This window comes from Charadrius vociferus, unplaced genomic scaffold (assembly GCF_000708025.1).
Source record: "Charadrius vociferus isolate BGI_N301 unplaced genomic scaffold, ASM70802v2 scaffold731, whole genome shotgun sequence".
Lineage (NCBI taxonomy): Eukaryota > Metazoa > Chordata > Aves > Charadriiformes > Charadriidae > Charadrius > Charadrius vociferus.
This window is the reverse complement of record NW_009646854.1, coordinates 715789-728451: the sequence shown is the minus strand read 5'-3', so window position 1 is coordinate 728451 and position 12663 is coordinate 715789. Positions and strand designations below refer to the sequence as shown.

The window sequence follows — 12663 nt, the reverse complement described above, 5'->3', positions numbered from 1 at the left end:
ATTTTTAATTAATGAAGCAGCTGTGGCCACATGCATAAAGTTCTAGTTGATGCTAAATATTAAAAATTATTCCCAAATATTTACATTAAAATACTAGTAGAAAAATGCCAATCTAATTCATTATTCTTTCCTGATGCAGTATTTTAAATTAATTTCTGCAACTGATATTTATCTTTGAAAGTATAAATTAGATATGGATTGAACTAATTCTAAGCCAGATAAAAAATGAAGATGACAGACAATAAATTAAGGTGGTCTCTCTTAAATCCTAGGATAATATGATAAAAATAAAAGGTTTCTTTCCTTAATAATAACAACGAACAAGGTAGCATTACATCTGAGTGAGTGAATTTTGCCACTAGATAACTTGTTACTATGCTAAAGAAACAGGAAATAACTGAGGAATGTATTACAGAAGTGACTGCTGTATTAGCAAGCATTTAAGAATTCCCCTTGTATTAAGTAAGCCATATTCTAGCAGTTTACTTAGAATCATAGAATCATAGAATTGTCTAGGTTGGAAGAGACCCTTGGGATCATCAAGTCCAACCATCTACCCTACTCTACAAAGTCCTCCCCTACACCATATCCCCCAACACCACATCTAAACGTCTCTTAAACACATTCAGGGATGGTGACTCAACCCCCTCCCTGGGCAGCCTATTTCAATGCCTGACCACTCTTTCTGTGAAAAATTCTTTCCTAATGCTCAGTCTAAATTTCCCCTGTTGGAGCTTGAAGCCATTCCCTCTTGTTCTGTCATTAATTACCTGTGAGAAGAGACCAGCACCAACCTCTCTACAGTGTCCTTTCAAATAGTTGTAGAGAGTGATGAGGTCTCCCCTCAGCCTCCTCCTCCTCCTCAAACTAAACAGTCCCAGCTCCTTCAACTGTTCTTCATATGATTTGTTTGCTAGGCCCTTCACCAGCTTCATTGCCCTCCTCTGCACTCGCTTCAGCACCTCAATATCTCTCTTGTATTGAGGTGCCCAAAACTGGACACAGTACTCGAGGTGTGGCCTCACCAGTGCTGAGTACAGGGGCACAATCACCTCCCTACTTCTGCTGGCCACGCTATTTCTAATACAAGCCAGGATGCCGTTGGCCTTCTTGGCCGCCTGGGCACACTGCTGGCTCATATTCAGCCACTTGTCAATTAGAGCCCCCAGGTCCCTTTCTGCCAGGCAGCTTTCCAGCCACACTTCCCCAAGCCTGTAGCGCTTGGGGAAAAAATCTGTCAAAGGAGGCAGGTAGAGAAGTATTACTCCTAGAGTAATCTATGTCTGCAGTTCAAGATGCTGTTTTCAGAGAAAGAGCAAGCATCTGACACATATACTACACATACGCCTTTCACACAGGAAAGCAATAGTCAGGTGGTGAAACCACTTAGTTCTCACATGCTTCTGCTGCTTCTAAATGTGTCTAAGCATGTTATTTATCAGCTATAGATTTTCACTGGAGAGTACTGTGAAACCAAAATGTGATTTCTTTGCTCCTGCTAATTCTCACGAAGTCTGCAAGCCTTTGTTTTGCTGAGTAAAACCTGAAGCAGCAGCACCAATGAGTCTATTATAATATTCTTCTCTGTTCTAGTGCAGTTCTGCCCTCCTTGCAGAGGAGGGAAAGAAAGGAGAAACACTCCCTTGAGTTCCATGTCTTACCATCTTCCCTGTTTGGCTTATTTGATCTTTAGGAGGTACAGGTGGCAGTATGGTACAACGTGGTGATAAGCCATAGTGGGAGAAGACACTAGGAAGACAAAGAATCCATGTGGCCTCAGTACGCATTCCAAAGAAGAAAGGCACAACTCTGTTCCATAGATGCTATTGTCTAAATATACCCATTGGAACACAGAGTTGGTGCTCAAAGGAGCAAATGTTGCTTCAACAAATAATTTGTGTTTGTGGTAAGACCTGGTGTGTTGAAATGCTTGCCAGTTCTACCTAGAAATCTCTTTTCTCCAAAGATGGCGTTAGTCTTGTCTATAAAATACAGGCTATAAAAATAGCACAGATTTTCCAAGAATCTCTTTGAAGATTGGTTTTTCAAATAAATAGGTATTTCTACTTGATAGTATATACAGATTTACTGATAAACATTGATTTTTGGAAACTGTAGGTTCTGTGAGATACCAGTACTATAGGCATTGCTTCCAAGCGCAGTTCAGTCCCGCAGAGCTAGATTATAAAACATCTACTAGAGCCACGTTTCCTTTTGCAAAATAAAAAAGGTTGACACCAATATTCTAAACAATAAAATTTCACAGAATAAAATAAAAATATAATAAAAGTTTTCACATTAGCTATAGTTCTTTGACAAAAAGTAGTAACTCCAACCAGCCAAAAAATTAAAATACACTATAAAATATCCATCTTTCTCCCAAGAAGATGTTAGATGCTGCCTTACAGAGGCAATATTTTAAGAGATTGACTGCTACTGCAATGTTTTGGAATAAATTTCTCAAGTTTAAAAAGAGAGATGAAAAGCAATCATGCAAAGGGAGATGAATCCCATTTTAAAGCAAACTTTTGTGATTATTTCTGAAAAAGTGTTCCTAAACCTGGCTTGATATAATTTCCTTTGGAGTCATTAATGGTATGAAACAACTATGAGTTAAATCCTTATCTAAAAGTAGTCATGCCTACCATCTAAACTCTGTAATGCATACTAGATACTGTAATCAACTGCAAGAAGCAGATGCAATATCTCTACTTAAGCTTTATACGACTCAGGAGCCTTCTTTTTTCTGAAAATCTACAGGCTTTCTGCCTACACTTCCTGTAGAATCGTTAGCAACAAGTGGGAACATTTTTCTTTCATAGTTGGGACCCCAATCAAAGAAGGCCACTTGACTTTCTCATGTTCTGCACGGTTTCTCCAGGTCTGCTTCACACACTAGTACACAGATTCACTCTGCTTCATTTCAAAATGCTCAGTTGAAAGATTCCCCCAAATTTCAACTCAATTGGTTTAAAAAAGAACCATTCTTCTGTTTAATTGCCTATGACTTAACTACTTCAAGCCTTGTTTCAGAAAACTTGAGGCATGTATTTAGGTCCCATAGATTTAAATGGGACATAGGCTATGGTTTAACATGTATTTTAGAGCAAAAGGATTGGTTTATGTAACTCCTGAACCCCATCACTCATTTCTTTCCTCTCACTACTCCCTGCAAAATGCTATCAAGTTGTCTGTGCAGACACAGGGTGAAAAAATCAAGGAGCCCAACAGATGGAAAACTAGTCTGTATTTTTTTTCCTTTTTTTTTTTTTTTACAGTCCATAAGTTTTCTGGTTGATTCAGTACACAGCTATTCAAATACTTGTCTGAAAACAAATGAATGGGCTGCTGCATGGATAGATTTAAGCAGCAAATGGTAGGATAGCCTGGGAACTTGAAATTAGCTTAAGCAGTACTACCACAAAAGAGTAGTGCTGGGTTTATACAGGTTTCTGAAGATATGGATGTGTTAAGTGTTGCCTTAGATCATTAGCTGCCATTGAAATGCTTAGCAGGCATACAGCACTCTGCATTCCAGAGCCGGAAAGTTTCCACAAAAATAAACCTGTTATTTGACTGGCAGAAAAATGGCCCAGATCACAGGCAAACATTTCCGTATGATGCTGAAGTAATTTAATCCCATAAAAAAATTACACAGATTAAGAGATTTGACAATAGCTACATTTGTAAAATGAACTAAGGAACTGTGTAGAAGTGTATGAACCCATGAGCTTGCCTTTCATCATGCTGTCATCGTTCAGTCCCCACAAACTGGCAATCTGAATTGCTGAAAATGAAACTATAGATTGAAATATGGCAGTATTGTTCATACAGCAAAACTAGTTTCACTGGAATCTCAGCAAAACAGATAAATTGAGCTTGCATTTTAGAGTCCTTCAAAAATATTTAGAAAGAAATCAAAATTACACAAAGATGTGTTTTTACCTCATCTACCTGATTCTTGTGTAAAATGCAAAAGCACGCATTCAGCTTTCATACCTCCAAAATGTCTTTTTTCTTTCTTTTAACCTCTTTGTCCCAAGTGGATTTCTTTCTGAAACAACAGTGATTCATTTAAAGATTTAGCTGCCATTTTCTCATATATGTGAAAAAGTCTTGCACATCAAAGTGCAGGAGATCACTATCCAGATGTGACATTCAGACATGAAACTCAGATGCACAGCACAGCAAGTTCATGTCTCTGAGAAAAGAAGAAAACAGAACAATTATGCATCAACTCTAACGCAGATTGTAGCTGAGATCTATAATTCTTAGACAGAAAAGTTCCAAAGTAAGATTTTTCTGTAGAGACTCCACTGTACAGTGAGTATAAGCAAAGTGTGTTAAAAACTGAAAAGCACAATTATGTTGTCACCCAAAATGCTTAACTTGGAGAGCAGTTTGCTGAAGTAAATAGTTTCATCTTCCCTTTCTTGAGAAAATGACTGTATGTCGTATCTATGGCTTGTTAAAAATGAACTTGCTGAAGATTAACAGTGCTTATTACCTGGATTTCAAAATGTAGTAAATACAATCAGTTGTTAATATATTCAAAACCAGTAACTACACATTATTTTGCAGTTTATTTTTCACTTTAGACATAGTGTTTTAAAACTGTTTTGGAAAGTTTTCAGCCTCCTCATTGGGAAAAAGGTGCAAGATGCAGAGTGATGCTTCCAACAAGACACAACAGAGTCAAGGGACTTGAAACACATTTTCATGCTTTGCAGCTTTTAGGCTAAGTTGTTTGGGTCCATGTGTGTAAGTCTGACCACAGAGGAAAGCTTCGACAACTTAGTCAAAACAGCAGCAAGCTGAGCATGGAGCTCAGTTTGCAGCTAGGAGTTCTGCAGCCTGAGCGGGACTCCATGGTCCTGAAACTGTGCTGCCACAGTTTTTGATTGCATGACAGAGATTGTTTATGGCCAGCAGCACTAAAGCCTTTGGCTGGAACATAGGCTGCCTTCAGAAGCTGGCTGTATGGACACAGCGCAGCTCTGAGACTCACACCTGGAATTGGTTCTAAGCTTTCTTGTATGATCACACCCGAGCTTGTGGCTTCCTCTCTCATGCTGCCTACCTCACTACGAGGACAAATCCATTAATGTCTGCGAGATGCTCTGACAATCTGGTGAGCACCCATTTAAAAATCCAATTGCAGAGAAAGACAGAGGGAGTAACTCTATAATGTGTGATCACTCTACCCTGGAACAGGATGAGGAAGGCAAGAAGTCTGAAAACGTCTTGAAACAGTCCACTGGGTATATGAAAAGATTTCATGTCATTTTTTACATTTGTTTAGCAAATTGCAGAAGGTGGAAAAGGCTTCTGTTAAAGCAGAGAATCTCACTAAAAATTGAATGTTTGCTCTTCCTTAATTTCAGATTTTTTTTCCTTAAATTTATTCCCTTAAAACAAAGAAAATCCCTATTTTACTCTCTTCTCCTTATGCCTATTTGTCTTTCATTCAATTTTTTGTTCTACCCCACTTACAACTTGATTTACAATCTATGCTGTTTTCCGTATTTAAATGTCTTCATGTTTTTCTTTAAATGCAATCCTGCAAAGTGCGATCATATCTTTACAATCTATTATCTTTAGTATCTTTATTTTCCTTCACTTCCTTTTTACAAAACAACAACAGCAGTTGCATAAAGAAGAAGAAAAATCTCAGATGCAAAGGCTTAAAGAGATTAGAAAAATTCTAGACCTACCTGGAAAAACTTGACAAAATAGATTGTGTGTAGAGCATTTATAAAAGCAGGGCTGGACCCAAGCACCTTTACACCTTTACTTGTAATACTGGATTCAGTTATGTTTCAATTTTTTTTATCTATTGAAGAACAATAGTTCTCAAATCAACATTTATCACTCCAGGCTGCTGTTTACCAAGGAATATTTCTATCTGCCAGGTAATAAACTCACTTAGAATATTCTCTTTTTTTTTTTGCCTTGTGTGCAGCTTATGCCAATACTATCGTTTCACCATTCTGAAATACAAAATTATTAATATTAAATGCCTTATAAGCTTTATTCTAGGAAAAATAATGAATTTGTTAACACTAGCTCAAATATCCCCTGTGACAAAGCCTAATATTACAGTATTTCAGCAGATTACCATTTTATTATCTGAGTTAGTGATTATCTCGTCATCTGGCAGTGTTTAGACAAGGTTATTTGGAAGCTAGTGTTAATATTTCAGTACAGGGAGAAAGCTTTGCCAGCGTGTTCTAAGGCAGCCTTGCAAATGAGGAGGACTGGAAGACATATAGATATGCCTGAGCTCACTATATTTAATTAGTGGGTACCAACAGGAATGAAGGAGGAAAGTATGCCTTTCATCCACCTGAGTAAAAGCCCAAATTAGTAACATCCCAGGCTATCGGACGTCCAGGCTAGCTTCATGACTATCGGATTAAAGCCGGTTTAGCTGTATCTGCTCGTGCTATGATCACATCCCTAGCTGCAGTGGCAACATAGCTTTAAACAAAACATATTGCATGTGTAAAGTCCAGACTACCCACTTTCCTGTTACACAAGATAGCCTCTAGATGGTCTCCAGTTTGGCTATGTGTTGTGTTGCTAGAGGGTGGACTGTTACCACATGGCAGTCAGGTTCATTAAAACAGGCTTTAATCTATGTAATGGGCATAGTAAACTAGAGCATGAACTGTTTCATAGTAAAAATAGCTCCCTACGTCTAATCATCAGTCATTTAACATTCAGGAGATAGTGTTCTTAATTCCTTCTGTCCATACAGTGTGTTCTGTAAGCTGAGGCTGGAAACAGGAATTGTTCTTTAAAGGGAGACGAAAAAAAGGTTCTGCTTACTGTATGTTCTGTAAAGGCTTTCCCCATGAAGAGAATGTTATTTATGATACTTACATCACCACTATGTATATCTGGCCATATTTTAGGTCTTCAATTTCCACTTCTTGGGATTAGATGAACTTCTGTAATGCAAAAAGATGACTTCAGTGTTACTAACACTTTGCAAATATGTAGCTGAGAATAAATGTCAGGCTCTCCTGTGAAGTGGAAATGTTAGCACAACAGACTGTGGTCCATCACTGCTGTAAATGGGAATGGAATTTCTAGGCTACTCCTCAGGCAAAAAGCATGGATCAGCGGTTGTAATTATGCATGTGTCTTCTAGTTGGATGTATCAAAACTACCCAGCTAAAAAATTACACTTCAGGAAATACTTCAGCTACTAGTCCAGGAAAAAAAATAAAATATTCTGGCTTCTAACTTCAAAATTCCTTCACTTTTAGTTTTTAATATATTGATATTCCATCCTAGTACAATACACCTCGTAACTTTCTATATGTAGGTAACAGCCAGGTCAATAATGTTCTAGCATCTTCATACTAGACTCACAAAAACATTAAAAGTCTATTTTTTTAAAATACCTTAACAAGAAAGGTCAAATTAATAATCTTTTCAGATGGCCTCAGAATACACTTATAAATGTCACAATCATTGGGATTTTATTTACTCTTGCAAGTGAAGAGACAAAACACTTTGTATGGTGGAGAAATTCTTTTCCAGCAGGCTTTGCTGTTATATTGATGATCTTAACTGGAATCTACACCCTAGACAAACAGAATCCTTATTCTATTTATGAGAGTAACACAACCAAAATTGTTTTTTATAAGCTTAAATTCAGAGATCTCACAATAACTTTTAAATTTCTTAGAATCATAGAGTCATAGAAGGGTTAGAGTTGGACCTTAGAGATCACCCCGCCATGGGCAGCGACACCTTCCACTAGACCAGGTTGCTCAAAGCCCCATCCAACCTGGATGCACCCCTCCAGGGATGGGGCATCCACAACCACTCAGGACAACCTGTGCCAGTGTCTCACCACCCTCACAGTGAAGAATTTCTTCCTAACATCTAATCTAAATCTATCCTCTTTCAGTTTAAAACTGTTACCCCTCATCCTATCACTACACTCCCTGGTAAAGAGTCCCTCCCCATCTTTCTTATAAGCTCCCTTTAGGTACTGAAAGGCCACAATAAGGTCTCCCCAGAGCCTTCTCTTCTTCAGACTGAACAACCCCAAATCCTTTAGCCTGTCTTCATAGGAGAGGTGCTGCAGCCCACTGATCGTCTTTGTGGGCCTTCTCTGGACTTGCTCCAGCAGGTCCATGTCCTTCTTATACTGGCGGCCCCAGAGCTGGACGCAGTCCTGCAGGTGGGGTCTTAGGAGAGTGGAGTAGAGGGGCAGAATCACCTCCCTTGACCTGCTGGCCACACTTCTTTTGACACAGCCCAGAATACAGTTGGCTTTCTGGGCTGCAAGCGCATTGCCGGTTCATGTTGAGCTTCTCATCAACCAACACCCCCAAGTCCTTCCCTGCAGGGCTGCTCTCAGTCCATTCTCTGCCCAACCCGTATTTGTGCTTGGGATTGCCCTGACCCAGTTGCAGCACCTTGCACTTTGCCTTGTTGAACTTCATGAGGTTCACACGGGTCCACCTCTCAAGGTCCCTCTGGATGGCATCCCTTTCCTCCAGCGTGTTGACAGCTCCACACAGCTCAGTGTTGTCTGCAAATTTGCTGAGGGTGCATTCAATCCCACTGTCCCTGTCATGGACAAAGATATTAAACAGAACTGGTCCAAGTACCACCCCCTGAGGAACTCCACTTGTCACTGGTCGCCACTGGGACATGGAGACGGTGACCTCAACTTTTTGAGTGCAGCCATCCAGCCAATTCCTTATCCACAGGGTGGTCCATCCGTCCAACCTATGTATCTCCAATTTAGAGACAAGGATGTCATGTGGGACAGTGTCAAATGCTTTGCACAAGTCTAAGATGATGTCATTTGCTCTCCCCTTATCCACCAACTCTGTAACCCCATCATAGAAGGCCACCAAATATGTCATGCACGATTTGCCCTTGGTGAAGCCATGTTGGCTGTCACCAATCTCCTTCTTATTTTCCACATGCCTTAGCAGAGTTTCCAGGAGGATCTGATCCATGATCTTGCCGGCACAGAGGTGAGACTGACCAGCCTGTAGTTCCCCAGATCTTCCTTTTTTCCCTTTTTAAAAATAGGAGTTGTTTCACTTTTCCAGTCAAAGGGAACTTCACCGGACTGCCACAACCTCTCAAATACTATGGCTGGTGGCTTAGCAACTTTATCTGCCAGTTCCCTCAGGACCCACAGATGAATCTTCTCAGGTCCCCTGGACTTCTGCATCTTCAGGTTCCTCAGATGGTCTTGAACCTGATCTTCTCCTACAGTGTGCGGATCCTTAGTCTCCCAGTCCCCGCCTTTGACTTCTGTGACTTGGGCAGTGTGGCTAGAGAACTTGCCCGTGAAGACTGAGGCAAAAAACCTCAGCCTTCTCCATATTGCGGGTTACCAGGTCTCCCGTTCCCTTCTGGAGAGGGCCCACATTATCCCTAGTCTGCCTTCTGTCACCGACAAGGTCCCTTCCAACCTAAACCATTCTATGATTCTAAAGATTACTTTCAAGTCTTAATGACTGCTGAGATTCCAACTAAAGGCGTTTGTATTAAATGTAGAGAGAAGGGGTTGGATCCATGGGTTTGTTTGTTTTTTTCCCCACTTTATGCCACATTTCTAATACTCCTGTGCTTCACATGTTTCTTGGGAGATTCAATATTCTATTTCAGACAATAATTGTAATAGTTAGAAGCTTTCCATATAGAGATAAACTGACATAAAAGATACCTCTGTTTTGTTTAGTATTTTTCAATTGCTGACTTAACAGATTTTAATCACTCTTTGCATCCATCAGGGTAATTTCAAAGGTCTTGTGAGGAAGCTAAGATGGCTTCTTTTGGAGTGGACTTATGTCAGCCATGTAAATAACTTCTTTAAAAAACAACCAACAAGCAACTAAAAAAGTGCTTTTCAATATGAGATCCTTTCTTTTGAATAGACATGGCACTTAGGGACACAGTTTAGTGGTGGACTTGGTAGTGATAGGTTAATGGCTGGACTTAATGACCTTAAGGGTCTTTTCCAACCTAAATGATTCTGTGATTCTGTGACATACCCATACATGCATTTCTTTCTGCCCTTGATACCTCTGGCCAGATTTAACTCTGTCTGGGCTTTAGCTTTCCTAACCTGATCCCTGGCTGCCTGGACAATTTTTCTGTATTCCTCCCAGGTTACCTGTCCTTGCTTCCACCCTCTGTAGGCTTTCTTTTTGAGTTTGAGTTTCTCCAGGAGCTCCTTGTTCATCCATGCAGGCCTCCTGGTATTTTTGCCCGACTTTCTCTTTGTTGGGATGCAACATCAATCTGATTTCATTCAAAATCTATACGCAAACAAAGAGCAAAATATCTTTTTCCTGGTGTCAGAGACTCTGAGTTCATCATAGGGTATAGCGGTGGACTTTTGGCATAAAACTCCCCATTCAAAGCTGTCAGTTCTACTGGATCTTAAAACTATTGCCTTCAATATAAACAGAATTCAGGAAAAATTGTTTTCTAAGATTCTGTCGCTGGCCACTATGCATGAAGCCTAACAATTTTTTTGAAGTGTATTTTACTGAGGAGAAAGCGGGGCTCTGTATCACTCACATCTCACTTGCTGTTCTTGGTTTGGTGGCCCAGTCTGGGACTGAAACAACCTCACTGAGCAGGATTTGAGTGAGTCTTTTCAGGTCTGACCTAGATTTGACTTAATTTCTCAGCTTTGCTTTCATTGGATTTTCACCTCACTACATACGTGGCATGAATGATAGGAGTCCTGTCACAACATGCCATTTGGTGTTGTAGCAGTTGTTTTCACTGACAAATCTGATAGCTGGTCTGTGTTTGCACCTTTCTTGCTGCATCTGGAAGAGTGACGACAACAACAACAGGCCAATTTTAATAAGGAATTCAGTCCTTGCTTTAGGGAGCTCTCTGTGAATGGATTAGTTGGGCTGCAGCAAACCATTCTTGACACAGTTTTTTCAGTCATTTTTCAGCAAAAGCCAACTGTGGCTTAAGCCTGGCAGGACATGTTTATAACACGTCTGACCTTCTGAAGAAGAATCCCCTATTTTGAGTAAATAGATATGGGACAGACTCTGTTTCTCTATTTTCTGCCTTACATTTTCTTCCAGTCTTGCAAAAGACAGCTGCCACCATGGCCAGGGATAGCAGATTATTATCAGATTAAGAAAATGTTGCTGGATTTCCACTCATTTCTGTTATAGATCAACCTGTTTGAGTCCTATTGGCTTCTGTGGAAATTACTTGCTTCCTGTAATCGAAAAAAAAAGGGCATCTGAAACAAGTGATGTGTTTACTGAGCAGGGAAGGAATAAATATGGTCTCCATATCATTTTTAAATTCTGTGCATAGATACCCATTTGAAGAAAAGCTTTTCAAGACAAAAGTAACATATTTGTGAAGTATAGGTATTACATTGGAACAGTGCAAAACCCTCATGAGCAGCAGCTGCATCTGGAGCTCTCATCACATTTTGCCTCTGCAAAAACCCACAGTAGTGCTGCTTCCCACTTTATGGGTCAAATTCATACCAACAGGGCCAACAGCTGTAATCCTTTTGAAAATTAATTGAGTTTTAACTGTTTTTTCTAGGGCTGAATATGATTTGGTGCTCATTTGGGTGGGTGGGAGTGTTACTGCTTCATGTCACGCACAGTAACAGTGTATAGGTGTGCAAACACTGGGCTAGAATGTATCTGACTAAAGAAAGCAATAATGCAGGGGTTGATACCTGTATGTAGAAAAACTGGGATCTAAACAAGGCTGATGATTGCATTGAAAGGGGATTTTGCCTTAGAGACAAGGACATAAACTGCAATAATTTTGTAAAATTCAATTTGTTGGATTTTGTACGTATGGTATATGTATCTATAGCATATGTCCAGTGTGTGTATATACATATATATGTACAGATGAGGCATAATAGCATGGACATATATAGTAGGGGTGCAGACAGGGGAGGAAGGCTTGTGATAACATTTTGGCCAAGTTGCAGTAACAGCTGATGAAAATAACGAGCAATCGGCTGGGTCAGTTCTGAGGTGCAAATGAGACTGACATGCCACACCTTGTGAGCTTTCAAATACACAGATGCCGTGTGTAAATCCAGTTAAGACTTGACACCACCAAACCAGCCCGACAAAACTAATCGCTATCCCCCTCTGCCACAGTTTTCCCACCAGCTGGGGCTCGGAAGGGATTTAATCTCCTAAAATCTCAGAAGGTCTTTGCCCCTTTTTGCCTTCCACAACCTAGCATCTTGCAGTTTGATGCCGTACCCCATCAGTGAGCTCGACCTTCCCCCCTACCGCGCTCGCTTCAAAGGCCTGTTCTTTCCACGAGGTTTCGGCAGCGTCGTGCTGAGCCAACGTCGGGCCCCTGCAGCTCCAATGCTGCGGAGGGAATGCTGCTTCTAAAACCCCACCGCCGGCGGGCAGTGGGAAATGAAACCGTGCGGTGCCGGGTCTGTGCATCCCACGCACTGCTGCCATGCGGGGGGACACACGGGGAAAACAAGGAGGCAGGGCCTCACACGGGACAGGCACGAAGGGGAAAAGACTCGAGCCCTCGGGGTTGTTTTAAATCAGGCACTTCAGCAGAAAGCTGCATTTTTAGGGAAAAAAAAAAAAACAAAACCAACTTATATGTCTTTAGGAAAGACATTTTTACCCGGCT

At 40.5% G+C, this 12663-nt stretch overlaps 1 protein-coding gene across 4 annotated transcripts in view; it reads left to right on the top strand.

The window, feature by feature from the left end:
* PDE4D (phosphodiesterase 4D, cAMP-specific) overlaps positions 1–12663 on the top strand; it is a 370935-nt gene that overhangs the window by 279141 nt on the left and 79131 nt on the right. For all 4 annotated transcript variants that reach the window (XM_009894268.1, XM_009894269.1, XM_009894272.1 and 1 more), the window contains exon 6: positions 4778–4797. In XM_009894268.1, coding sequence (XP_009892570.1) covers positions 4778–4797 — 20 coding nt within the window. The remainder of the gene's footprint in view (positions 1–4777; positions 4798–12663) is intronic.